This window comes from Stenella coeruleoalba (genome assembly GCF_951394435.1).
Source record: "Stenella coeruleoalba genome assembly, chromosome: 19".
Lineage (NCBI taxonomy): Eukaryota > Metazoa > Chordata > Mammalia > Artiodactyla > Delphinidae > Stenella > Stenella coeruleoalba.
In genome coordinates, this window is record NC_137165.1 from 53,898,110 (window position 1) to 53,924,544 (window position 26,435).

A 26,435-nucleotide genomic window follows, 5' to 3' on the forward strand; every position below is an offset into this window, starting at 1 on the left:
CCTAGAATACATCGTTTAATATTGATGAAGCTGATAATTCAGTTTAATGGGAAAAGAATGAATTGTCTAATAGCTGGTGCTGACACAGCAGGAATAAAATAAAAGTGCCCCATTTGACACCTTATATAAAAGACAGATTAAGGACCTCATGTAAAAACTAAACAAAATTTAGTCCAGTGTGCCACCTAGGGCTGGAAATATGGTGAAGATATTTTTGTAATGAAAATTAAAAATCCAGAATGCTGTCTTTTAAAAAACCAAATATTTGAATATATAAAAAATCTTAAGTTTCTATAAATCCTGAACCTATGGAAAAAATATACGTGGTGAAAGATACCGTAAACAAATAGACTGTAGATCTGGAAAAATATTCAATATAAAACGCAAACAAAAGGTTGAAGTTGAGAATAAATAGAGAGTTTTCACCAACTGACAAGAAAAACAAAGGATATGAAAGGAAAGTTCCCAGAAAAGCTCATCCAAATGGCTCGTCTAAAGATGTTCAAATTAGGTAGTAATCAGGTAAATGCAAATTAAAGTAAAATGATTTGACACGTGTGTAAAAGAGCTCAAACTCCTGTTGCTAGTGGGCACGTGAAGGAAAGAGTGCCTACACTTCGCCAAGAGAAAAATGCAGTGTTACAGTCTTTTGTGGGGAAGCAATCTAGCAATATCTATTTAAATTTTAAAATGCAGATACCCTTTGACCTAGATATCCTATTTCTGGAACCAAATCACCTGAAATAAGAGTGGCAGTGGGGACTTGCCTGGGGGTGCAGTGGTTAAGAATCAGCCTGCCAATGCAGGGGACGTGGGTTCAGTCCCTGGTCCGGGTAGATCCCACATGCCACGGAGTAACTAAGCCCGTGTGCCACAGCTACTGAGCCCACGCACCCTAGAGCCTGTGCTCCGCAACAAGAGAAGCCACCGCAATGAGAAGCCCCCGCACTGCAATGAAGAGTAGCCCCCGCTCGCTGCAACTCGAGAAAGCCTGCATACAGCAAAGAAGACCAAAAAATGCAGCCAAAAATAAATAAGTAAATAAAAGTGGCAGTGTGCCCTTATGTGCTCAAGGGCTTGAATGGTAGAATTGATCATGAGGACAGAAAATCGGAAACAAACTAAATATCTAGCAATAGGGAGTGAAAAAGAAATGATAGTAAATACTCCCCATAGGGTAATAGGCATAGCTGGGGGCCCAGGAAGTCTCGTATCTTCCTTTTTATAAAAATCATATTTATTACTGTTTCACTTTATAGGTTTGCTATATTGAAATGTAAGTTCCATGACAGCAGGAACCTTTCCTGTGTAGCTGTAATTAATGCCTAGCTCAGTGCTGGGAATGTAGTTTAGTGCTTAATAAGTGTTTATTGAATAAATGAATAAATTTGAATGACGGGAGAGAAGGTGGATGCAAGTAGCGATTGGGAATGAAGAGGTCTTGCGAGGACCAAGGATGATAGTTTGCCATGACCTAAGGGAGTGTGATTAACTTGTCTGAAGTTCAAATTAGACAAGGAAAAGATTTCAGTAAGGTGATTAGGTATAAGGTATTTATTTAAAACTTACTAACACAGTGAATTACAAGAACTCACACTGGGCTCATCATTGAGACATTTGAGATCATTTGAGATAAAGAGATGATCCAGGGGCTTCCCTGGTGGCACAGTGGTTAAGAATCCACCTGCCAATGCAGGGGACACGGGTTCAAGCTCTGGTCCGGGAAGATCCTACATGCCGCAGAGTGACTAAGCCCGTGTGCCACAACTACTGAGCCCGCGTGCCACAGCTACTGAAGCCCATGTGCCTGGAGCCTGTGCTCTGCAACAAGAGAAGCCACCGCAATGAAAAGCCCGTGCACTGCAATGAAGAGTAGCCCCCACTCACTGCAACTTGAGAAAGCCTGTGCATGGCAATGAAGACCCAATGCAGTGGAAAAAAAATTTTTAATAAAAAATAAATAAAAAAGAGATGATCCAGAAAGCTTCCAGAGAGGTGTTACATGGAGGACGGGGAGTCCAAAGAGCACCAGTTTTCACCATTGTAATATTCGAAACGAGAAACAGTGCTTCCAAATGCTAAATAAACCATCCCATCTAGAATTTCCTACCCAGCCAATCAGTTAGTGTGAAAGTAGGATAAAGACATTTTCAGACAGACGATTTTAAGAAACTTTCTCCTTTGGAGAAGCTACTAAAGGATGTTCTCCACTGCAGAGGCTGTCAACTAGGAAAGGAAGATGGAGACCTGACCCAGGAGCGAGGCAAAGGGAGTGTCCTAGGACGAGAGTGAAGGGTAGTCTCGGCTGTGCACCAGGCCTGGAGAGCAGAGGCCCAGGTGGAACATGGGGATGGAAGGCACCAGGAAGGACGTTTCCAAAGATAAAAGTGGACCTTGCCATCATTGGCCCCCGCTTCCCGAAGTGAATTTTTCATTACATCAGAACATTTGGGGGGGTATTCGTGATGCACTGAAATCTAAGGAAATGAAAAAACAGGTCAGCTGTTAATTTCAGGAGAAACAACGTTGTCGAAGGATATGTGATCATGGGAAATAGTAAAAATATAATCAAGCGGTTAGCTCTGAAGAATCACCTTAAGGGAAATTGTGATGTGATAAGAAATCGTGATATAAATATATTGGGAGAATGGAAGTAGAGGAAGTATGTGGATTTGTGTGTTTGGGAGATGGGAACCATTCAACTTCCGGAAGCAGAAAGAATAGAGAATGTCTTGGGTATTAGTGTCTGCTATATTTTCTTGGCTCTTCTGTATTTTAAACTTTTTCACAATTTTTTTTTAAGATTTTTTTTTTTGATGTGGACCATTTTTAAAGTCTTTATTGAATTTGTTACAGTATCGCTTCTGTTTTACGTTTTGCTGTTTTGGTTGCGAGGCATGTGGGATCTTAGCTCCCCGACCAGGGATCGAACCCACAACCCCTGCATTGGAAGGCGAAGTCTTAACCACTGGACCGCCAGGGAAGCCCCTTCACAGTTTTTTAAAAGGAAAATTTAACAAATAGCCATGTACCAAAAGGCAAATAACGTATAATCCCAACACTCAGAAGTAATGACTGTCAACGTTTAGTGTATGTCCTTCCACACATACAGAGGTTAGTATGTTCCTTCACACACTCGTGTATGTATTTAACCCCTATTAAATTAGGTCATATTATACAGTGATTCCCAAATGCCATTCCCCGGGCCCTTTGCATGAGAATCACCTGAGCAGCTTTTTGAAAATATAAACTCCCTGGAGCTCCAGGTTCAGAAAGTTCAATTCAGTAGTCTTGCTGAATTGGGCCTCAGGTCTTTTAAAGTTACCCAGGTGATTCCGATGCATGGTCAGGTGTGGGGACTCTGTTTTGTGAATGGCTTTATTAGTGTCATTTGATATTTTTCTCTCTCACCATTTGTTGGGCTACTACATTTGTAGTCCAACTATGTAAGACTTTTACTGAATGGTCGTTTCTTGTCTCCAGGAAAAGAGAGGGAACAAAGCATCCGATAAAGCTGCTGTCTTGGCCTTTGATGCCCTGGTGGCCTTCTGTGAAGAATCGGGGTGAGTGACTTATCTTGTGTGTGGAAACAAGTGTTAGTGAGATCTTTTCCTCTCCCAGCACTGCTAGTTAACAAGCTAACATAGGACAGTTCTTGGGCCACCAAGGGACCCCTGCCTGCTGAAAGCCATCGTGTGGGAATATTTCCTGTCGGAGCATGGAAGTTGGTACCCTCCCACCTTTCTGTGGAAGGCCCCAGAAACTTTGGCACTGTGAGGATTCGTTGAGTATTTTGGGTGGTCATCCACCCATCCCACTCCACCCACTTCTGGAGTGGCTGGCACCCTGGGTGACTCAGTTCCGAGAGATGTGACCAGTTCCGAGCCATTGGCATTGTGGTGATAATGTGCCACTGCGCTGTACCACTGCTTCACTTGTGGAGTAGTCACTCTCATCCCAGACCCAAGCAGAGACGTGTGGCCCAGTTTATGTCTTGGGAGGGCAGGGGCGGTAATGTGCTTGGAGAGAAATCAACTTTTCTAACATAACACCAGCCTGCCTACTTGGAACCCACTTATCTATTTGATCTGAATCTGCTGGTGGTGGGGGCCATGAAAGAGCCTGATAGCTGCTCAGCAACAGGCAGACTGTGGCCGGGAGAGCCCTGGGCACGAGCAGCTGTGGGCGCACTGTATGAGGGGCATCCAGAGCATTCTGGACAAGCTGGGAGCACTTGCATTTGTGTAGCCCTTTGCTCGAAAAACCTGTTTGATTCCTCTGCTCTCACTGGTCAGATCTCGCTGGACAACCCTGTAAGGTAGATGAGGCAGAATTGATTGCTTCAGACTTAAGAGATGAACAGACCACTGTCCAGAGAGGTCGTGGTTGGGAGTTCCCTGGCGGTCCAGTGGTTAGGACTCGGTGCTTTCACTGCCGAGGGCCGGGGTTCAATCCCTAGTCGGGGAACTAAGATCCTTCATGGATGCCACTAGTCCCCCATTTCCCAGTTTGCAGTGATATGCACATTTTCATACACACATGCCATCTTGGTTTTTGTAAGACTGGATTCTTGAAGCATGGAGTTGATTAGGTGCATGGTACTGGTGGTGCCCACCAGATGTTTGGGGCTTTCTTCTGGAAACCAGAGAGGCACTTATTTGGGCCATGTGTTCTGATTCCCACCCCCTCCTATTCACCAAGTCTGTGGCTCCTAGGCTGAAGCTACTTGCTTCTCTAAGCTGCCATGTCTCATTTGGCCTCTGTGGCAAGACCACGCCCAGCAGAGGTGGTTGGCACCCTTGCCCACAGCCATTGCAACCAGAGCCCTTTTCAGGCACTAACATAGTGAGTTGCTAAATTAGGCCTTCTTTGGTTCCTTGAGTAAAGCGCTTGTCATGAAAGGGCTCAGTGTCCTTGCTAGTTGTCAGAGTCCCCTCTGCTTGGAGTCACCCTGGCTGGACTCTTGTTTGGGGTGAGTATGAGGCTCTGTGGAGCTGTCTGGAAGCTTAGCTCTGCCGTATCCCTCTGGGCTGCAGCAACTCACCAGGCAAGAGGACAGGTCCTCCCAGGGCCCTCTGCTTTCTGTCTCATACCAGAGACCTGGGACCTGTTAGAGTGTCAAGGGTCTGGGCATCAGTGGGCCTCCTGTTGCCCCGTGTGCAGCCTCATCTCTTCTATCTCATTTGCTACACATGAGGGCGTCAGATTCCAGGACTTCCAGACCCTGGGACGGAGTGAACACAGCTGGTATGGCTGGATTTGAAATTGCTCTTTGAGTAGAAAGGAATGTTTCTTCATTGCATAAATGGTATATAACACGAAGGCAAAGCCCCTTCCTCACCAGATACTTGCCCTTTTTCTGAGAATAGCCTGGTTTGAGGTTGACGTTGAAGCAGCTATTTGCAAAGGGAGGGCACTTGGCAGCGAGGGACAGGCCTGCTTGATGGCTTCGGCAGAGGCGGGGACATTTCTACAAGGGCTGTGTTGTAGGGTCTGGGGTGCATGGGGGCTGGGGGACCCTGTGAGGGATACCTGGGCATCTCTGGGACCAAGAGAAAAGACATTTGGGTCACATGAATGAGGCCAGCGTGGGGCGTCCAGATGGCTTCCTCTCTTCTTTGCGTGCAGCTACTTTCTCTGAGCGTGGCCGTGAAATGCATTTGATTATTTATGACAGGGCCAAATTTACCTTTGCGTGTAAAAGGAACAGTAATTAGGTTCAAAGCAACCTTCCTCCAGCCTAGAGGCCTCTGGACCCTGAGATGGGAAAAACAGCTTTGGTTTAGGCCTAGATTGTACTGGGCTCTGTCAACTCCTGGGGTCTCCAGGCTGGGGGAGCCAATGGCCCAGCATCCCTCTGTTTATCCATTCATTTGCTCATTCGTTCATTCATTCATTTATTCAACCAGCAAATATTGATTGATACTGACTCTGTGCGAGGGCACATCAGAAAAGGGGGTACAACTGGGAACAGAAAGAGACCCAGCCCCTGCTTTTTGTTGCTTGGACCAGTGGGGAAGACAGGCACTTATCAGATAATCACATGAAAAATGTATAATTCCAGACTGTTAGAAGGGCTTTGGAGAAAAGGTACATGGCGTTTTGAGAGTGTATAACAGTGGCCCCCTTCTTGGCCCACAGAAAGTCAGGTCACGACTCTTCACACTCGTTGACCCTATCGAGTGCGGGGAGTGAACCAAACACAATAGCAAACAAGATGAGAAACAGGACCGTAATGATGAACAAGCAGATCACTACCAGGCCCCCCTGGTCGAAGGGGTTCTGCCAGAACTCATCCTTCCAGGTGCGTTTTGTTAGTAGTCTGTCCATGTGAACCTGGAAAAGTGGGGACAGAGGCCCTGAGTGCAGGGGCTTCTCCAAGGCCCTGTCCCAGGTGCTACTCCCTGCCCCCAACTTCACCCTCTGGTGCGATCTCAGAGAACGGCGGCCACCTCTGTAGCTAGCAGGCATTGAAGGGATGGTGGGTCATTGGGCTCAATGCCTCCAGCAAGCAACAAATGGGCTTTCTTCCTCCACAGAAGCAAAAGCAGGGACTGGCACCAAGAGAGGGGGGGTCCCTTGAGTTCTTCCTGGAGGCTGCCTCTGTCTTCTCCAGTCCTTTCCTGAACAGCCCTGCTGTGAGCAGGACTTTCTCTCCCATCCCTGAGAACTGCTCAGCCAGGATCTAAAAAGCAGCGCTCTAGACCCTTCCTGGGTTTCCTGCCTCGGTTGCCAAACATTTGGGAAGCATTTTGAGAGATCAGCACAGGAGCCCAGGAGTGGATGGTCTCAAGCTGAGGCCTCTGTAGGCTTCCTTAGAGGCAGGTGAAAACAGAAGGACTAACTAATCTTGAAACACAGCTGAGATGGGCAGGCTGTGAGTCTGTAGCCAGTTGAAGGGAGTAAAGGCGGAGAAGGAAGGAGCCATTACCGGGGTCTGCTGTTTGTACTCCTGTGTCCTAAGCGAGGGCAGGCAGGTCAGGGTAATCCTTCAGGCCCCACGCCTTGGGGGCCTGAGCTGAAGAAGCCACCAGGTGACCAGAGCTGCACTGTGACTCAGAGAAGCAACTCGTGGGAGGAAAAGGTGGCCGCATTGCTGACTGCCCCTGACCAGACCTGCTTGCTGTCACCAGAGCAAACAAAGGTGGGCTAGGGCCCATTGCCTAGCAACCGCGTTCTCTTTCAGCCTTTCACACTTACCCGCTCCGCCGCGTTCTGCCCTTTTGTGATGCTGTTTTGGGGGGCTGCTCAGGGGCGTGGGTTGAGGTGTCCTGGCTGAGAGAGGTCAGACTTGGGGTGGGTGGGGGAAGAGACTGGATCCGGGGCCCTTGCCCCAGGCCTCCCGTCCACCTCACCTGTGGCTGGGTCCTGCCCCTCCTCTCAGTCCGGATGACCCGTCTACTGAAAGGACCTGCCCAGAGCTCGGGAGGCCCCAGGGCTGGGGCTGCCATGCATGGCCGCTCACTTCCTGTGGCGCCGGGTTGATGATTAACCACAGCTCCAGCTGGCACCTCCTGGAACCAGCATGTGGGTGTTTATCACCATTGAGGCCCCAGGCTCCTGTGGAGGCCCAGCTTCCCCCTTGGTGTCTTTGTGTGCCGCTTAGGCCCGGCCGCAGCTGCTTCGTGTGGCTTCCCACCCCCTGGTGTGATGGGGCAGCCGGGAAGCAGGAGTGGGGCCTGTGTCCCTTCTCGTGGAACCTGGTGGCTGCCATTCCATCCTTGAAAGACGGGAGTCGAGTACCCACGGTGGCCAAGAACTGCGCCAGGTGCTGCGTGTCCAATCGTGAGCGAGAGAGGCAGGCCCTGCCCTCCCAGGGGTTACATTATAGGGTACTGGTCCTCAACCCTGCCTGTTCCAATCATCCGGGAGCTTTTCTGAACGCCGGTGCCCAGGCCCCACCTGGTAGCACAGAGATCAGCCTCTGGGCGTGTCAGAGCCCTGTGCTTGGTAAACCTTGTTGGGTGATTCTCCTTTTTTTTTTTCAATTTAGTGGGTTTTTTTAAAAATTTATTTAATTTATTATTTTAATTTTTGGCTGCGTTGGGTCTTTGTTGCTGCACGCGGGCTTTCTCTAGTGGCGAGTGGGAGCTACACTTCGTTGCGGTGCGCGGCTTTCTCATTGCGGTGGCTTCTCTTGTTGTGGAGTGCGGGCTTTAGGCACGCAGGCTTCGGCAGTTGTGATAGGCAGGCTCAGTAGCTGTGGCTCGCAGGCTCTAGAGCTCAGGCTCAGTAGTTGTGGTGCACGGCTTAGTTGCTCCGTGGCATGTGGGATCTTCCTGGACCAGGGCTCAAACATGTGTTTGAGAATCCACCTGCATTGGCAGGTGGATTCTTAACCACTGCAGCACCAGGGAAGCCATCATCGTGTGATTCTGACATGCAGCCGGGGCTGGAGGAGATGATGGGCAAGTTCCTTGAAGTCCTTCTTAACTATCCTGGCTTAATTGACCTTGGCTTACCTGCCGCTTCGCATTTCCTTCTGTAAAACACTCTGACTAATGCCCTTGGCCTGCTGAATGCTCAGAGCCAGCAGGCTGGTCTCAGCACACCCTCGGACTTCTGCTCCATTAGCTTAGTTGGATGCTTATTAAGCGTCAGCTGCTTGTTCCCAAACCTGTTTTGTGGCAGTTGTACTTGTAATTACGTAATTGCACTTAACATTACATAAAAATGAAGTGGTGATAATAGCTGAAACCCCAGTTTTACAACTGGGGAACAGGCACAGAGAGGTTAAATAACTACCCAGGGTCACATAGCTAAGAAGTTACTGCTTTGGGGTTTGGACCCAGCTGTTCCTGTCAAAAATAGATGTGGACAGGACAACTGTAAACATTTCCTAAAAATGCAGAAGTATTTCACACTCAGGTTTCCTTGCAGATGTCTTCAAGTTCTTATTCCGCCTTAAAGAAATCGAAATTAGCAAATAGACAATTCAGGAACTCTGGTCGGCAAACCCACACTTGGAGAAAAGACCTCGGCCCTGCATCAAAAAGATTGACCAAGGAATGTGCGTCTGTATGTTTCCATTTCAAATGAGAGGTGTAGAGAACGTACATCTCGGGTACACAAACGTTGCTTTAATTGACTTTTTCAATTAACTTCTGGCCCTGATCGGAAAATCCTTCTGAAATGATCACCACGAAGGGAATGATGTGATGGGAAGAGGTAGAGAATGCTGTTGGTGCCCATGGCATAGTCTGGCCTGGGGCCTGAGGAGACTCCCCTGGGAGGAGCGATGTTGAAGTTGAGATGGGAAGCCGATGTAGGAGTTAGAATGAGGAGACAGTGTTCCAGGGTATGCAGCCGGTTCCCAAGGAGAGCGAGGAGACTTTTCCTAAGGGCAAAATTAATTTGTCTTCAGTTTTTTTTTTTTAACTTTTATTTTTTTAATTATTATCTTGTTATTGCCGTGCGGCTTGAGGGATCTCAGTTCTCTGACCAGGTATTGAACCCAGGGCATGGCAGTGGAAGCCCAGAATCCTAACCACTAGGCCACCAGGGAACACCCTGTCCTCAGTTTTTTATGGTCTGTAATTTGTTATTACCCACAAGCAAATATGTCGTATTGAAGATTGTTATCTGTAGATTGCTTTCAAATGTTAATGTTTGGGAAAACAGGAGAAAACTGTTTTGTCTGCTCTGCCAAGTTTTGCTAATAAGATTCTTGCACCGGTGGCTTTACTGTAGTTTCCAATAAGGCGTAACATATGTACATTAAACTGCACAGATCTGAGGTGTAGAGTGAAACCCTCGTGAGGGACCGTGAGACCACAGTCGAGAGACCGGCTGGGACGTTGGGGCAGTGACCGCAGGCAGGCGCTGCTGGTAGCTTGTTCCAGGGTGGCATGGCGGTGGGAACAGAGAGCTGTGGCGGCCAGAGTCAGCCAGATGTTCTCTGGGGCTCAGACGGCCTGATGGCCGCCCCTTCCATGGTCACCACCTGCCTTGCTGTACCTGTTTATTCTTTGCCGTGATGGGGGAATTGCTGCCTCCTCTCCATGCCCATCTTCCCCAGAGGACCAGCCAGAGTATGTCAGGCTGCTCTTGTGCTGGGGCAGATCTGGTTGGTTGATCCGAGTGGGATTGGAGCCTGCCTGGGACCTGGCGTGACAGCTTCAGGAGGGGGGAGCCATTGGTGGTGGGGCTCAGCGTGCCCCCGTAAGCCCTCCAAGGGGAGGGACAGAATCTTATTTGGGGTCAGCAGTTAAGTACTGCCTGGCCTGGAGGAGGAGAATGCGAATGAACCTCCTGTCAACCTGTCGGTGCCCAGGTCTGCCGACTTCCTGGCAGCTGGACCAGGGAGCCTGAATCTTTTCTAGAAAAGATGCTCAGCCTCAGCCTCACTGAGGAAGGATGTTCTTGATGCCGACGTACCTCACGTAAGGAAAAGTCACACGGGGATCAGGCTGCTGCACCGTTGGAGCTTCTCCTGAACTGAGGGCTTCCTGGGGACCCGCCAGCTGTTGGTGCTGGGACTGGCAAGGGCGGGGCTTCACATCCTCCCACCCTCCCTCTGTTTTTCTTCTGGGTGGGAGACATAGCTGGGCCCCACCCCAGCTCTTAACTCTGAGGGCACACCCGCTTATAGGGAGGTTACTTTGAGAAGAGCTTGGGGTGCAGCTGTTTGGGATCTAGGGTTGATATTGTAGGTGGTGGATAATGGAGTGAGAGCCTTATCAGTACTACAGCTGGAGGCCTGGGGCCCCGGGTGTGGTGAGCAGGGGCTCTGGAGCCAGGTGGGGGGTGCCCAGAGGCTGGCTCTGCCACTTTTCAGCTGGTCAAATTTAGGGAAGTTACCTATTTCCTCATCTTTAAAATGGTGATAATAATGGTACATTTGGCATTGAGGTTGTCATCATGACTAAATGAATTTATCTGCATCAAAATGCTTAAGACACTGCCTGAGCGGGGATGAGTCCTCAGTGAATTTTACGTATATCTTTATCCTCACCATTGTTGCAAGTATTATTATGGTTATCATTATTTTTCCGAGTCCCATTCTTTTGTGGTGTGGTGGGGGTGGTAGAGAGTACAGACAGATTCTTGAATTTCTTTTATTTTCTATGGAAGCACTCTTCTCTGGGTCTTCAACCCAAACCAAACCCGTCAGAGAAGTCCCTGGGCACCAGGAAGTGAAACCAACCAGAGAGAGAGCTTCTCCTGCCTGCCTGTCAGCTGGAGATGGTGGGGCCGCAGGGGAGTGGCAGGGCTGGCATCCCCTCTCCACTCCCTGTTTTCTGAGTAGATGGAGCTCTGCCTCAAGGCAGGCAGGGCATGGGCTGCACAGGCCAAGATGACAGAGGCGTATAAAAAACGCAGACTTCTTTATGGCCCCGGCGGACCAGGGTTGTATGTGTGTGTCGGGGCGGGTACCGCGTGAGCCTCTGCCTCCCCTGCCCTCGTTCCTGGCTTTGTAGCTCTACCTGGAAAGTTCTGTGGGAGAGAAAGTAAACTGAAGGGAAAGAGGCCAAGCAGTGTTGCATGTCAGCAGGCCCAGTTTTTAAAATGAGTCCACATTGCTCTGGCTTGGCGCCCTATTTAGAGGGGCAGATAATGATGCTTCATATCAGTGGAGGTCTTAGGATATGCCCAGCACTGTGCCAGGGTCATCTCGGTTTATCCTCACAGGCTTAGCCCAGGAGGTGGGGACCAGGATTAGCCCCATTTCACAGGGGAGGAAACATGGCTTGAAGAGGTTGAGTCACTGACCTCCGGTTTCGTAGCTGGCGGGGGTGGGAGCATGAGGATTTGAATGCAGACAGTCCGGCACACGGTGGGGAAAGGACGGAGCGGTCAGGATGCAGGTTATGGACAATAGTAGGGGCCTCACCTCTCTTATTGCAGAAGTTTGGGAAGACCCAGTGGCCTGAGCCTGGTAGGACGGGGTGTGCTGGCTGCGGTTAATGGCAGTGGTGACCGTGGCGTGGCTTTCCTGAGCCCGGCACCTGCCTGGGGCAGACGCAGCCTCCGCCACTGCCGAGCAGGCGTCTGGGGAGGGCGGAGCTTGTTAGCAGCTGGTGCTCGGCAGGAACGGCGCCGCAGCCCTCCCCTGGTTCCGCAGCCTTCCCTCTCGCGTGGCATTCCTGCCTGCTTGTTTTTCCAGCTTCCGAGAGCACAGGGAGAGCAGAGGCCTGGCAGGGACGGTCACTGGCCATGTCCCTGGAATTCTGGCACGCTGCCCACCTGATGCATGTAACCCAGCCCAGGGAGTCTGGCACCACAGACACACATAACCAGAAAGCTTTTACTGGGAAAGAAACAGGCAAATACTGGAATGGAACACAGACGTGTGTGTGCTCGGGGGGAGCTTGGGACACAGGAGCTGCCGCGCAAAGCCCCTCTCCGATTGGCCTGCTCCTCTTTGGCGTGGGAGCCTTGAGCCAGCTCCCCACACGTGTGGGCTGTTCTCCAGGTGTGGGGACCCCACTTCTTTGTTTTGTTAGAAAGCGCAGGTAGGCACAGAATCCCCGGTGGTTTTCTGTCTTAGAAACAGTCGAGTCCTCCTCGGCACCCTGTGTTCACTGTCAGGTGAGAGTTTTGTGGTCGGCACAGCCCTTATTTCCTTGACGAGCCTCCAGCTCTCAGTCAGTGTCTGGGTTCCTGGGCTAGGCCAGGGCTGGGCCCGTGGATCTTTGTCTTGAGGGTTGAGGGCTGCAGGGCCAGGCTGATGCCCTGGGTCATGGCTTTGGCGGTCTCCTCTCCGGCTCCTCCTCGGCCGCCGCCCTGGCCCTCACGGTGGGGTCATGGGTCCCACCAGGGCCCTCCTGCCTCCCCGCTTAGGGCGGCAGCACCGGCAGCAGCAGTAGCCGACGGCCATCAGCAGCAGCAGCAGCACGGTGGCTGGGGGGTTGGGGGAGAGAGCAGAGAGCGCCGGAAACTCAGAGGCGAGGAGGAAAGGAACGCCCGCCATACTTCCAAAGAGGCCCCTCTGGGGGCCTGGAGGACCTTCACCAAAGCCCTGGCTTAGTGGTCAGAAATACCCGAGAGTCTGGGAAGAGGTGTGACTGTCCCCATGCCGGCCCCCAGAGCTTCGCTCCCTCCATCTGTGGGTTGGGGTGCCGGAGGCACCTCTGGGCCCTGGTGCCCAGCACACCTGTTTCCTAGAGCAGCATGTCAGGATTAGGGGGGATCCCCTGGCTCCCCCCAGGGGACATCTGCTTCTCCTCCTCTGTCTGGGGGACCACCCAGCCACCTCTGCCAGCCCCGTGGCTGGTACCATGGTCTCGTCTCTCCTGGATGCCAGGAAGAGCCATGGGCGCTGAGGAGACTCTGGGAGCCCCAGCTTACCTGTGAAAATGACAAGGACCGAGAAGGCCACGATCTCCACGGGCTCGGCCTGGGGCAGCATCTGCAGCTTGTGCAGCAGCCTCTCCCCTATGGAGCGCATCTCCAGCGCAAGGTTGGAGGCTGCCATGTTGTGCCGGGTCCCTGCCGGGGTTCCTCCTGAGCTGCAGAGCAGGGAGAGGACCTGGAGTCCCCACGGAGCTGCCTCCAGAGAATCTGCCCTCTCACCTACCCCAGCCTGCAGAACGAGTTTGTCAGGTCTCACCCCTCACAGCCCTGGTGGCTCACAGCTCACGAGGGAGGCAGGGAGCCGGCAGGGCCCCTTGCTTACCGCTCCGCTGTGGCCCTCAGCCCCCACCTAGCTGGCACTGCTCGGGCGAGGGAAGCTGGGGATGACAGTGAGCCGGAGACCCTGCCGCAGGAGGGGTCTGCCAGCCGGCCGAGGTCAGCCACGGTTGCTGACCGTGAAGGAGACTGTATGCTCCTTTGTCTTAGACACCACTCCTAGGTGTTGCCAGGGTGCCTCGGATGGGCATGGCTCCCCTGGCGGCCCCTGAGTGCCTCCCTGGTGGGGACATGGGGCTCCAGGATGCCAGCCTGGCACCCTTGCTTTTCATCATATGTGGGGACAGAAGGGTCGGCTTCTTCCGAGAGCAGGCTCATGGGGGCTTCTGGCCGGGGTCGGCCGTAGTTGAGAGCTGACTGGGGGCAGTGGTCTGAGCCCCCCTGGGGCCCCCCACCTCTCCCACCAGCCTCATTTCTTTACTCATACCGTGTCTTCCTGTGAGAAGGTGGAGGTGACACCGTGTCCTTCTAGTTTTCCCCAAGGGGTCCTCTCTCAGGATGGGACCAGGCGTCCCAGGGGGCGTTTAGCCTCCCTCTCTTGCTGGCTTGGACCTGCCTCTCTGGCTGACCAAGAGAGTCCCCTCCGCTCCCCCCTCCCCCAACACCCCCTGCCCCCGGCCCCAGGTGAGGGGCAACTGAGCCTACAGGCCCCAGGACCGAGAGCCTCCTCCTGTCTGTCATGCCCAAGGGGCCGAAGGTGAAGGTCCAGGCCGGGTCAGTGAGTCAGAACACATTATGCCACAGACCTTCTTTCCCCTTCCGCCTCCCTGGTGGGCACGAGGGAGCCAGCGCCTCTTCAGAGAGGGATCAGGGACAGCCTGTGCCAACCCAGAATCAGCCTGTTCCCCGAGGCAGCTCTTAGCCAGGGCAGGGCTGCAGGCGGCCAGGGGCCTGAGCCAGACTGTAAGCTCTCATTACCTCCGCCTCGTCCCTCAGCCAGGCACATTCGCCCCCAGGTGGCTGCGGTCTGTGAGGCTGGTCACTCCTGGCGCCGCCATCACAGCGTAGCGTCCTTAGAGCCACCTTGAAGGTCATCCGCTCCAGTCCTCTGCGCCGCACTTGGCTCCCTGCCCTCCCTCTGGCATGCGGCCTTTGCTCGAGTGGGGAGCCCCCCTGCGGCCCAGCCCGGCCCATTCCTTCTTGGGCAGCTCTGATCGTTAGAAGATGGGATCTCCTGGTGACCTCGTCAGTCCCACCTGTGGTCACTCAGGCCAATTCCGCCCCCTTCCGCCTCACGGTCCTCCAGGGCCTGGACGGCCAGCGTGGATTCCTCCTGCATCTCCTTCCCCACAGGATAACTGCCCTCGTCGGGTCAGGTGGCCCCCCCCCCCATAGAATAGCATTCAAATCATCCTGGGTTTGAATACTGCCAGCCTTCTTCCTGCTTTTGTGACACGGGAGTGGCTCCGTTTCTCTGAGTCTGTTCCTTTTCTCGTTTTCCATGAAGATGAGGTGCCCGTCTCTCGAGGCTGTCGGGAGGGTTGAGCACAGGGCCGGGCTCCGGGAGTACCCAGCCCATGTGATTCCCCTCTGGGCGGGGTCCGGCCAGCGCAGCAGAGGCCAGGCGGCCTTTGGGGGTTGTCACACCCCCACACATTCGCTGTCAGTGACCTTCCTCCAACACCTTTGGGGAGTTCCGTCTGTGTCCTTCATGCCCGGGATGTTTGTGGTGTATGAGGTGAAGGAGAGTGGTGGGGGGCCGGCTGGAGATGGGAGGGCTATGTTTTAAGTGATGATGGGGGGTAGGAGGCAGGTGATGGCTCCGTGGAGGATTAGATGGTCTCCTGTCAAAGGGCGAGCTCCTGAAATTAGAGCCTCCCAGCTTCTCCCATGCCCCACCCCAGGGTCTGCACATTGCTACAAAGGAGATCAGGATCCCAGTTTTCCAGTGTACTAGGAGGCATAGAATTCTAGAATGCCATGGGTCATCCACTCCTGCCTCCTTTCTTTTGCATATGGGGACACTGAGACCAGAGAGAGGAAGGGACTTCACGGTCACACTGCAGGAGTGGGGCCTGGCAGCGCTGCCTCCGCCATCCCTCCGTGGGCGCCTGTCTCAGGCAGCCTGCTCTTCGACGGGCAAGATAAGTCGGCCCAGGAGCAGCCCACAGAGGGCCTGGCCCATGCGATGGGCTCAGCACAGGGACCAGGGCTCTGCGTGATCAGCCCCACCCCACACGGGAGTCTGGAACACAGCTCTCATCACTCACCAGGCCACACTTGCTCTTTGAGAACCTCCTGTGACTTGTCACCAAAGGCAGATCTTGCGAGTCTTTCCGTCTCAGGCTCGTGAACTCCTTCCCAAGCATAAGACCCCTCTCCTCAGGTCACACCGAACAGACCTCCTCCCACTGACCAGTGGAGCAGGTGTGCACAGGAAGGTGGTCCCCTCCCTTGTTCTGGGGCCTCCGGGCATCTCGCTCCCCGGGTTTCCAGGAGGACGGGAGCCCGCCCGCTGGTCCCATTCCTGGAGGAGGGACCGAGGGACCGGTGGGCCAACCGAAGCCGAGGGGGAGCTTGCCCCGGGCTCAGGAGCTGGGCTGCTTTCCCCTCCCCTCTTCGGCTACTTGGCCTGGCTTTTTCAGCCTGATTGGCCCAGGGCCTGCACTGCCTAATGTAGCCATCAGAGACACTCCTTCACAGAGAAGGCGGAGGCGAGCGGGTCGGCGGGGGGCTTTTTCACCTGTGCCCCCCACGCCCAAAGACCCAGGAGGGATTGCAGAGGGGCGCGCCTCCGCTTGTGAGTGAGAGGTTGCGTGGAGACCCTGGTCAGTTGGGGCGTGATCTCCAGAGCAGGGAGGGGGAAGGTGGGGCCGGGCTGAACTGCTGTGCCAGAAAGGCGGGGCCTGTTGATCCGAAGCTTCGCCTTTAAAGTCAGCCGTCCTCCAGGGGTTAGGAAGTCTGAAAGCTGCAGACTCACGCCCAGGGGACCCGGGCCCCACTCTGGGGAGAGTGTCGGTCCACTCCAGCGGGCCACGGACGTGGACAGCCAGGACCTCTAGGGACTTGGATTGGCCCCAGGGCTGCTCACTGCATCCTGTCTGCAGGAGTGGGGCTGCTGGACACGGCTGTTCTGCCCCAAAGGCTGAAGCCCCCTTTGCTTTTCAGTTGCTGTTTTATCATTTCCAGCTTGGCCTTGAGCAGAGGAGCCTTAGTGGGGACTGTGGGGGGCTGGGAGGGGCCTGTTCTCCTAAGAGGGCGGAGGCACATTCCAGCAGGTCCCAGGCGGGCTTTCCAGCACGCTATTTAAAGCGAGGCCAAGGGGTGCCTGACGCCTGGTGCCCGATATAACCAGCCATCGTCAGGTGACCGTGAGGCCTGTGCCCCAGCTGTTGCGTTGTAGGGAGCCCTGAGTGTTCCCAGCTGTGGCCCAGGGAGGGTGGGCATCCTAGGGCTGGCTGCCTCTTGTTTTCTTAACCTTCCCAGGTTTGGAGAGTGGAGGGCAGGGAAGCCCAGTGGGGCTACTGGTAATTCTCTATATATTTTTCCAGTCTTTCTATCTCAGCTCCACCACACTCCTTCCCAAACTGTACTTTCTGCCTGTGAATGAGGATCTCCCCCAACCCCGTGCTCAGTAGCACCTCGGTTAGAAGCAGCCAGAGCAAGTGGTGGCTTCCCCCGGCCTGGCTGCCTGCATGGCCCTTCTCGACACCTTCGGAGGGTGCTCCCCGGCTGGAGTGGCAGCCAGTGGAGGGGGAAGGTGAGCTGGGCTGAAGGGAAGGCTGGCAGAGCTGGAGGGACTAGAAAACATGCCTTTGTGTGGCACCTCCTGGCACAGAGAACCTTGCAACAGAGCAGGCAGGCCGCCTGCCGGCCCGACAACTGCCACTTGGTACTGAAGCGTCCCTGTTTCCTCTTTGCAGAACTGACACTCCAACTCCAGATGCAGCTGCGTGGGGAGATCCCAGGCAGCGGATGTGTGCTGTCTGATAAGGGTGTGTTGATGGCTCAGGGCCCAAGGGCTTCTTGCCTTGCCCTGTTATTTTGTCAAGGTGGGTTTCAGCCACCCCTGCCCCCTGGGCAATGTCTTGTTGGAGAAAGAACTAGAATGAGGCATAACTGAAGGTTGGGGGAGTCTTGCGGGGTCCGGTGGCCTAACCAGCAAGGCAGAGATGCCCACTGTGCGCCGCGCTTTCTGCCTTGGCCCCGCCTTCCAGTGGGGTCCAGTGACACTTGGACCCTCGGCAGCCCCCGCTTCCCCAGCCCCTTAGCTTTTCCCGGGCAGGAGGAAGCACTTCCTGTTGCCGCTGATTGCTCCTGCAGCCCCAGAAGCTGGGCATCACCCTTCTGTCCCCGCACAGGGATTGTGTTTGGGGGTCCCCATCCACCTGTGTCCTCTGGATCTAGGGACTCTGATCCCTGCCTGCTTGCCTGGGCCATCTTACAGATAAGAGCCGGCAGGGGTAGCCATGGGCTCATCACTGCGTCCCTCCCTCACCCGGCGTCTGTCCCCTCTGTGCCATCACTGCTCATCGCTGCTGGGCTTTTAGTCTCCCCAGCCACCAACCCAGACCAGATCCCACAGCCTCTGCCGAGCCAAGAACACGTCGACTGATCCCTGGTTTCCACTTTAACCTGGGTGGTTGTTTTTCTAAGTAGACACTAGCTTGTTCGCTTTGGGGAGAACATCTGGGGGGTTGGGGAAGGGGACTGTAACGCTGGCGTGAGGACAGGGAGGCAGGAGGGGTAAGCAGCCAGCCTCGGCTCGAGACTCTCGGGGCCCTGCCCACGGGAGCTGATCTCAGTGCGCCGAGAACTATCAGCATTCTGATGGCGGCGGAGGGCCAAGTACGGGGCGGGGCAGTCCCTCCCCAAGCCTCACTTCCCCCCCCCACCCTGGGTTTAGGGCCCTCATGCTTCTGGCGTGGCATTCAGGGAGATCTGGGGGATCCTGGGGACCTCTGTGGGCCCAGGGAGGAGCACCTGGGCCTAGCTCCGAGCTGAGAACTCCGAGACCCCCATGAGAGGCGGCAGCTGCTGCTTTTGTCCAGGACACGATGGGCAGAGCTGCCACAGGTTCGCATCCTGGGAGGTGCGAGGTGGCCGGGCAGACCCTGCCCTGAGCCTCCTTGCCTGGGAGAAAGCAGGGACTTGATCCCCGGAAAAAGGGAGGCTCAGTGGGCAGGCGATGGTTCTCCCCTAGGCCAGGCCAGCCAAATCCCTCGTTTAAGCCCCCTGAATAGGAAAAGCTTAAACTAACTTGCCGAGTAAGCAGGCACTCCAGGCCCCTCTGCCTGCTCAGCAAGCCAGCAGAGGGCTGCAGCCTCGGCCTGTGCCCCGTGCTGGGTCCCAGCAAGAGAAGGGGGAGCCTGAGTTCGAAAGGGAGGCTCTCCAGAGACTACAACCAAGCGTGTCCCCCAGGACCCTCCTCTCCGTGCTTGTGGTAGATTGTGGCCCCTCCACCCTTGAGACAGGGGACCCTGGCGGCTCCCTTCCCTTCGTCCCCGCCTCATCTGTGAGCGGAGCCACTCACCTGGGAGCTCAGGTGCTGGGGTTGGGGGGCAACCGCAGGTGCTGGGGAGCCCAGCAGCCTCCGCGTGCCTCTCCTCCGGCCTCCCCTCCAGCGGGGCTCACACCTCTTCCTTCCTTTGCGGACGCCTCTTTCCTGACCCGCGGCTGCTCCCCGGGTGCCTCTGCTCAGCGCAGCGGAGCTCCTGGCTGCTGACAGCCAGCTGCTGTCTCGGCCTTAGCTTTTTTGTTGTTGGTCGTCCTGGAGATTCAAGTGTCACATTACATGGGGCGGCTGCCGAAGTAGGGAGCCAGTGCCACCGCTGCCCCCGCAGGCGAGGGAATCCCTGCTGGGAACTGGTCCTGCGGCTGCAGGTTCCTGCCTGCTCCCTGCCCCGAAGGTCTGCACGGCCCTCCTCTGTTCCTCCTCCTCTTCTCTCCTCCCTCCTGGCGGGTGTGGGCTGGGCCTGGGCTGTGAGCTGATGAAAGAGGAGGTCGGCTCTCACGTTCCCTGGCAAAGATGACCCCTGGGAGGTTCCACCTGAGCGGTGGAGTCAGGAGGGAGGGAGCGAGGGAGGGGGCCTGCACCCCTCCCAGTTCTTTGCCTCCCGCCCCGCCCTCAGGAGCACCTTTGGGCCCATGTCCCTCAACCCCCAACCTGTCCCTCAGGCAACTCCCTGGCAGGTTCCTCTCTGTTTTCTCCTGGGAAGGAAAGTAAATAGTGGGGGAGCTGCTGGACCACCCAAGCAGTCAGCCCTCTGGGGAGGCATCTTGGGGAAGAACTTGGGAGTCTTGGGAGTGGCCTGGCCTTAGCCTGTTCCTGGGGGCGGCCCCTGGAGGAGGAGAGAGGACACTGCTGATCTCGTTCTTGCCAAAGAGTGTCGGCTGGGGCTGTCTCCACACTCCGGGCCCGGCTGTCCGGGCCGGGCTCCAGAGCCCAGGGGCTGGCTGCTTTGACATTTGGCTGGTCGTGCCACCCCAGCAGACCAGGCTGTGCCCGGAGCAGGACAGGAGCCGACCCCAGCCCGCATCTGCGAGCTGTCAATGGAGCCCTTTGAGTGTGAGCACAAAACGCCAGTGAGTTGGGGCTTGGGGGAGGCGCGGGGGGAAGGAAGCCAGCCTTGTGGCCGCACCACTTGGATGCCAGAGCCTCCCAGAGGCCGGACAGGCAGCCACTGTGCGGTCGCACAGGCTTGAGCCATGGAATGAGTTACACATCGGTTTTGGGTGTGGCGGGAATAGCGCCCTCTGGTGGCCTCCATGCCCTCCTTGCCGGCTCCAGCCGTTCTCTCCTCAGCTAAACAAGGCAGCCAGCCCGGGCTTCCTGGGGGCTGTGTCGCAACCTGTTGTCATTCCTGGAGGCTGGCCCTCGGGGTCCTGGCTCCTCAAAGTGTTTCTTGCAGCCCCAGGCAGTGCTCACGTTGAGAGGTGTTCTGGTTAGAGCAGTGACGCCCACTCTTCTGGTCTTTGGGATGTGGTGACTAGACAGCCCTACCTCTGCTCTGGCATCTCCCCTCGGGTTCCCCCACCCCGTGCCACATTCCTGCTGCAGGAATGGCTGTTTGTAACAGCCCTGATAGAACTGTGGCCCCCCGGGCCTCTGCATCTGCCCCGGTGACCGACTGTGCCCCCAGCCTGGGGGGGTTCATTCTTCCAGCCTGGAAGGTACGATGAGGAAGACTCCAGCCACGGCTGCATCTCCTCGCTGCCCTCACCAGTGCCGGCTCTACAGTGCTGGCCCTGAGCTGCCCAGTTCCTGCTCTCAGGCAGTCCCCCTGGTCCCGGGCTGTGTACACTGGGCTGGGTACACACAGGCTTGTTGGGGACAACAAGGAAGAGGTCACCAGGAGACAGAAGCAGAGCAGAGTGCTGAGGTGGGGTAGGGCCACTTCCTGCTGTTCTCTCCCTCCCTCCCCGTCAGAAAAAAGTGAAGAGTGATAATAAGAGCCGTGTCCTGGGCACTGTGCAGCTTACTTCAGAGCGTCATCCTGGCCCTTATGCAGCCCAAGGGGCCAGTGCTCCTCTTGCACCGGCTTGTAGGCAGGAGTACGTAGGCTTCAGGAGGTCAGATGCTGTCCCCAAGGACACAGCCTCAGCAGCAGAGTCAGCGTCTGCACCCAGAGTCCGTGCTCCTTCCAGGGTGCCCCACTGCCGAAGGATGGAGAGGGGGCTGGGGCCCGGAGGAGTACTCCATAGAGAAGCAGGACAGAATGGGGTCCGTGCCCTGGCTCCTCTGGATACGTGTGTTCCATGACTTTGAGAAAGCTCTCAGCTCACTGCCCTCATCTGTAAAATGGGCACCCCAGCGATGCCTTGTGAGGCTCGCATGAGATGCCTACCACAGTGCCAGACATGTAGCTGTGCTCAACCAGAGTTTCGGGATCGGGTGAACGAACGCTGGCCAGCGTGCGTCCCTCACCCCTTGCCTGTGTTATGCTGCCTGCTCCAGGTGCCGCCACGCTGCCATCGCTAAGTACTTCGGGGATGCGCCCCCCGCCTGCACCAAAGGCTGTGACCACTGCCAGAACCCTGCAGCTGTGCGGAAGCAGCTGGACGCTTTGGAGCAAAGCTGCAGCTGGAGCAAGACCTCCATTGCGCTCTCCCAGGGGAACGGCTTTGACCCTGAGCTGTATGAGGGAGGCCGCAGGGGTTATGGGGGCTTTAGCAGGTGAGAGGCCATGAGGCCAGGGGCCCCCAACCCACTGGAAATAGTCTGGCATTCTCTCCCTGATGCTAAGGCCAGACCAGAGGCGACACAGTGCCGTAGTCCACCCCCCAGCCCTGAGGGCCACACTGGGGCCAGGACTTCGGTGTTGCCCATGAGCTGCCAGGGCCTCAGAGACATCACTGTCCCAGCAGACACGTGACAGGAGGGCAGAGCCCAGACCCAGGACTGCTCATGCCCAGCCTGTCTTCTAGGTACAACGAAGGCTCTGAAGGCAGTGGGGATGAGGGCAGAGACGAGGCCCACAAGCGGGAATGGAATCTCTTCTACCAGAAGCAGATGCGCCTGCGCAAGGTGAAGGGGATGGGGGCTCAGTGGGGTCCAGGTGGCCCCCTGCTCACACCCTCTCAGCCCCTTCCCTGGGGCTGGACTGGGAGCTGTCTTGCTGCAGGGCAGGATGCCTTACGGGCCCTCATGTCATCTTCCAGGGCAAAGACCCCAAGATAGAAGAATTCGTACCCCCAGGTCAGTACAGAGATGCCCCCTGGGCTGGTCTCAGGGTATGGTGGAGGATGCCTCGCTGGGGGGTTGGGGATGCCAGAGAGCAGAAAGTAGAGTGGCAGGACTTGCCTCTGCTCCCCCCAGATGCAGACTGTCCCCTGAGAGAGGCTTCTAGTAGGAAGATCCCCAGACTCACTGTGAAGGTAAGAGGTGGGCAGCTCGTCACACCTGCCCCCCCAGGATCCCCCCACAACCTGAGACTGTTTGACCAACTTCCCTCCCCTGTGCAGGCCCGTGAGCACTGCCTGGGGCTCCTGGAGGAGGCTCTGAGCAGCAACCGCCAGGCCGCAGGTTCCACTGATGGGTGAGTGTCGTCAGGGCCGAGGAGTGGTCCCCGGGCTCCTGTTCCTTTGGAGGCCACAGGAACCCCAGCCCCCGTGGCTTATTTGGGCACCCCTCCCCAAATTGGGACTCATCTTACTCCCAGGGGGTGTGAGTCTCCACAGCCTCACCAGGGGGCAGGCTTGGCCACAAGCGAGGGGCTGCCAGGAGCTGCTGAGGGACAGTAAACCACAGGGGGCGCAGACAGTCCAGGTCGGAATCCCTGTGCCCAAGGCCGTTCTTGCCAGGCCGTTCCTGAAGCCATCTCCAGGGTCCCCAGGGGGGATCTAACAGGGAGGGGGCCTCAGGTCTACCTGACACCTTAACCTCATTCCTACCCTCAGATCTGACCTCCAGGCCAAGGCAGTGGACCTGGAACACGAGACATTCCGAAATGCCAAGGTGGCCAACCTGTACAAGGCCAGCGTGCTGAAGAAGGTGGGCACCGGGCGGGGTGGGTGGGGCGTGCTCCGGGCTCTGGGTGGGAGAGGCAGCCTGCCACACAGGGCGCGCTTATTCCCGGGGGAGCCCGACTTCCCTCCTTTCCCGGCTGGAAGTATTTCTAGCCAACCCCGTGTGGACTAGAACTTGTCTAGTGCCCAGGTGCCGCGGAACCCACTCGTGGGAAGCCTGGGCTGGGGGCTCTTGGGAGCTAGGGGTGCCGACCATGGCGTTCCCCCCTGTCCCTGCCCCAGGTGGCTGAGATCCACAAAGCCTCCAAGGATGGGCAGCTCTACGATGTGGGAGGTGGTGCCAGGAGCTGCAGCGCCCAGGCCGAGCCCCCAGAGCCCACCGAGTATGACATCCGGCCGGCCTCCCAGGTGTACTCGGTGAGCGGCGTCCTGGTGTCCCCCCCAAACCTGGGTCCAGGAAAGGCGCCACGGCCCCTTGCCCTCAGCGAGGGCATAGTCCTTGCTCTCCTGGCATCACAGCCCTGGCCCTAGGGCGCCCCAGGGCAGGCCTTCGCGCTTCCGTACTCTGCCAGCTACGCCTCTGCAGCCCCCCACAGCGCCTGTCTCGCCAGCCCGACCCCCAAGCCTTGTCCCGCCCAGCTTTTCCCGCCCCCACTCCCAGGAGCCCCACCCACGCAGCCATCCCTGGGCCCTCTAGAGAGTGCCCTGGAGGCACCTGGGGTCAGAAGCCTCTCTCCTCCTCACAGCTCAAACCCAAGCGGGTGGGAGCTGGTTTCCCGAAAGGCTCCTGCACATTCCAGACGGCCCCTCAGCTGATGGAGAAGACGCGGCTCAAAGAGCAAGACCCCCGGCCGGTGCAAGGAGGCGAGCAGGAGCCGCCCGGCCAGCCCCGTGGCCGCCAGGATGAGGACCGCGCTGAGCCCCTCCCTGGCCCCAGAGCAGAGGCCCCCGGGAGCGGTGCTCATTGTGGGGCGTCCTCCCCCGAGAAGAAGGCAAAAGGCCCTTCTCCGGGCAGTCCTACTGCCAAGGCCCGGGTCGGCAAGAAGCAGCAACTCCTGGCCGCAGCGGCCCTCAAGGACTCCCAGAACATTGCCCGCTTCTTCTACCAAAGGACCGAGAGCTCTCCTCCGCTCACTTCAGCCCCAGGGGCAGAAGGTGCCAGCCCTTCCCGTGACGGGGCGCGGGGACCCCTGACGGCCCCAGAGAAGTGCACAGGGGAGGAGGATGGAGCCATGGGACATTTGGCTGCCCACCCCCAGACCGAGGAGTGCTCCGAGGAGGGGCCAAGGTGAGGTCACGGGCAGTCCTGGAATCCTCTAGAATCCCCTCTGCTAACTGGGCCTCTGAATCTCGGGGCCTGTTCCCACGATGGGCTTCACTGGGCCACCTGGGCTGAGGGCGCGGCTGGCATCTGGAGCTCTGACGCCTGCTCTCCCTTCCGGCCAGTGCCTGCCTGCTGCTCAGAGACCAGAGGCCCCCAGAAGGCCAGCCCACCCCCACAAAGGAGGCACAGAGAGGCAAGCGGCCCAGACCCCAGCAGGTACTGAGAGGGGGGAAGATACCTGTCTACCAGGCTGGTGTCTGCTCTGGGTAGGGGTTTGGGAAAATCATGTCTTCTTTCCACATCCCAGGGCAGATGGGCTGGGCTAGAGGGAGCCAGGAGGTACTGAGGCCCAGTCTTCCAGGAGGGGAGGGGCCAGTAACAGGGAGCCCAAGAGTGACCCTCCACTGTGGCCCTGCCCAGGAGAACCCAGAGAGCCAGGCTCAGAAGAGGCCATGCCCCTCAGCCAAGGTCCCCATCTTAGCTGAGACCAAGGGCAGCGTCTCAGCCAGCGATCGGGGCAGCGTGAAGCCTCAAGGCTCCTGCCAGCTCTTGGCTCCTGGCATCTCGCTGAAGGAGGCTGCGAACATCGTGGTCAAGTGTCTGACCCCCTTCTACAAGGAGGGCAAGTTTGCGTCCAAGGTAGGGTAGGTGCATGGGCTCTGTTCTCCCCTGAGCCTGGGGCACTTGGGTGCAGTGCGTGGGTGGGTAGGGAGCGTGAGCCCCAGTGAAAAGCAGGGCGGAAGCAGGCCAGTCCAGAGGCCCGCTCCCGCTCCCTGGGTCTGCCTCGCTCTTGGGTCGCAGCTGTGGGTCGCTCAGAGCAGGGTGAGGTTCTGCGCACTCTGCTCCTCTCCACTCTCTGTCCCCAGGAGCTGTTTAAAGCCTTCGCCCGCCACCTCTCACACTCGCTGACCCAGAATCCGTCTCCGGGAAGGAGCGGTGAGTGCCTGCGTCACTGGCTGGGAGGTGCTTGTGGGGGCCTTGTAGTGGGGAGACTGGCTCTCACGCTCCCCCATCCCGAATCCAGTGAAGGAAGAGGCCCAGAACGTCATCAAGCAGTTTTTCCACGGCCGAGCCCGGTGCGAGAGTGAAGCCGACTGGCACGGCCTGTGTGGCCTGCAGAGATGACCGAGAGCTGCCCAATGGGGCCGGTGTCCTCCCCGGACTCCACTGCAGCCCAGCCCGGGCCTCGCTCAGTGACGGGGAAGGTGGGCGGCCTGCTGCTGCTGGGACATCGTCTGCTCTCAGGCTCTTCACCCTTCCAGCCATGCCTTGCTTTGGAAATGGGCCTGGACACCTCCCAAATCAAGGTCAGAGGTCAGCCCACTTTCCTCTTTGCTCGCGAAGCCTGAGGTCCTCTTTCTCCTAGCCTCCCTGCCTCCCCGGCCCTCGTGGCTGGGTTTTCTGGGCCAGATCCACAGATCAGAAAGTGACAGGTGGTGTGGCTGCTGCCAGAGGAACAGAAGGAAGGAAGGTCCCTCCACCTCGTGTACTTAGCATGTTTTCAGCCGGGGGCGAGGCCCACCAGTCCGAGGCCTTGGGGCCTACTCAGAAAGAGCCCGGGCTGGCCCCAGGTCCGCCCCCACCACCGTCTTCCCTCGCGATGCCAGCCTCCAGCCCGACCCAGGTGCAGAGCTCATGGGAAGACGGGCAGCAGCCAGGCCCTGCTCCCTCTCAGCCCCTGGCCGGGAAGGCCAGGCGGGGCTTCGACAGTTACCAGGGGAATAAAGTCCTGTTGGTTCTCGTGCACACGCACACAGCCCTGTTCTCTCAGGAGTTTTATTTCCTCAGCAGCTGCTGCTCCCGGGGCTGGGCTCATACTCGTGTCGGGCCAGGGCCCAGGTGGGCATCTCCCCCAGACTGGGCAACATCGGACGCCCAAGCCAAGTTCCTGCAGCGCCCACCCCAGGCTCAGGCCCAGGCCCACCCCAGAGGGAGTCTCATGACTCTTTCCCAGTTGAAGTCACTATAGCAGCCCCTCCCCATGGGCCAGCTGGGCTGTGCTGCAGCAGGTTCCAGAACCAAGCGGTGAAGTCCAGGCCAGACTGGCCTGACAGCACCCAAAGGAGACTGT

At 56.8% G+C, this 26,435-nt stretch overlaps 2 protein-coding genes across 4 annotated transcripts in view; one reads left to right on the forward strand and one right to left on the reverse strand.

Moving 5' to 3' along the window:
* Positions 1-26,119, forward strand: part of RECQL5 (RecQ like helicase 5) — a 38,047-nt gene extending 11,928 nt beyond the window's left edge. Inside the window, exons 8-20 of the mRNA XM_079904464.1 lie at positions 3,484-3,563; positions 21,530-21,748; positions 22,000-22,099; positions 22,234-22,270; positions 22,391-22,449; positions 22,537-22,610; positions 22,972-23,065; positions 23,323-23,457; positions 23,787-24,328; positions 24,487-24,580; positions 24,785-25,003; positions 25,231-25,300; positions 25,389-26,119. Of these exons, the coding sequence (XP_079760590.1) occupies positions 3,484-3,563; positions 21,530-21,748; positions 22,000-22,099; positions 22,234-22,270; positions 22,391-22,449; positions 22,537-22,610; positions 22,972-23,065; positions 23,323-23,457; positions 23,787-24,328; positions 24,487-24,580; positions 24,785-25,003; positions 25,231-25,300; positions 25,389-25,489 (1,824 nt within the window). The 3' untranslated portion in view covers positions 25,490-26,119. The remainder of the gene's footprint in view (positions 1-3,483; positions 3,564-21,529; positions 21,749-21,999; positions 22,100-22,233; positions 22,271-22,390; positions 22,450-22,536; positions 22,611-22,971; positions 23,066-23,322; positions 23,458-23,786; positions 24,329-24,486; positions 24,581-24,784; positions 25,004-25,230; positions 25,301-25,388) is intronic.
* Positions 12,296-19,482, reverse strand: SMIM5 (small integral membrane protein 5). 3 transcript variants are annotated; one of them, XM_079904465.1, is made up of 3 exons: positions 19,106-19,482; positions 13,291-13,451; positions 12,296-12,843 (listed from the first exon to the last, which is right to left on the reverse strand). In XM_079904465.1, the coding sequence occupies exons 2-3, from the start codon at positions 13,415-13,417 to the stop codon at positions 12,734-12,736; spliced, it is 237 nt and encodes a 78-aa protein (XP_079760591.1). In that variant the 5' UTR covers positions 13,418-13,451; positions 19,106-19,482; the 3' UTR covers positions 12,296-12,733. The 3 variants fall into 3 exon arrangements, with proteins under 3 accessions (XP_079760591.1, XP_079760592.1, XP_079760593.1); XM_079904466.1 differs by lacking the exon at positions 19,106-19,482 and adding an exon at positions 14,551-14,837; XM_079904467.1 differs by lacking the exon at positions 19,106-19,482 and having other exon boundaries at positions 13,291-14,317.
* Positions 26,120-26,435: the final 316 nt, after the last annotated feature.

Excerpts from the sequence above, each read along its gene's own strand:
- SMIM5 (XM_079904465.1), bottom strand. The coding sequence starts at position 13,417 with ATGGCAGCCTCCAACCTTGCGCTGGAGATGCGCTCCATAGGGGAGAGG. Across the intron at positions 12,844-13,290 it reads GGTCCTTGTCATTTTCACAG|CCACCGTGCTGCTGCTGCTG; the intron begins GTAAGCTGGGGC and ends CCAACCCCCCAG.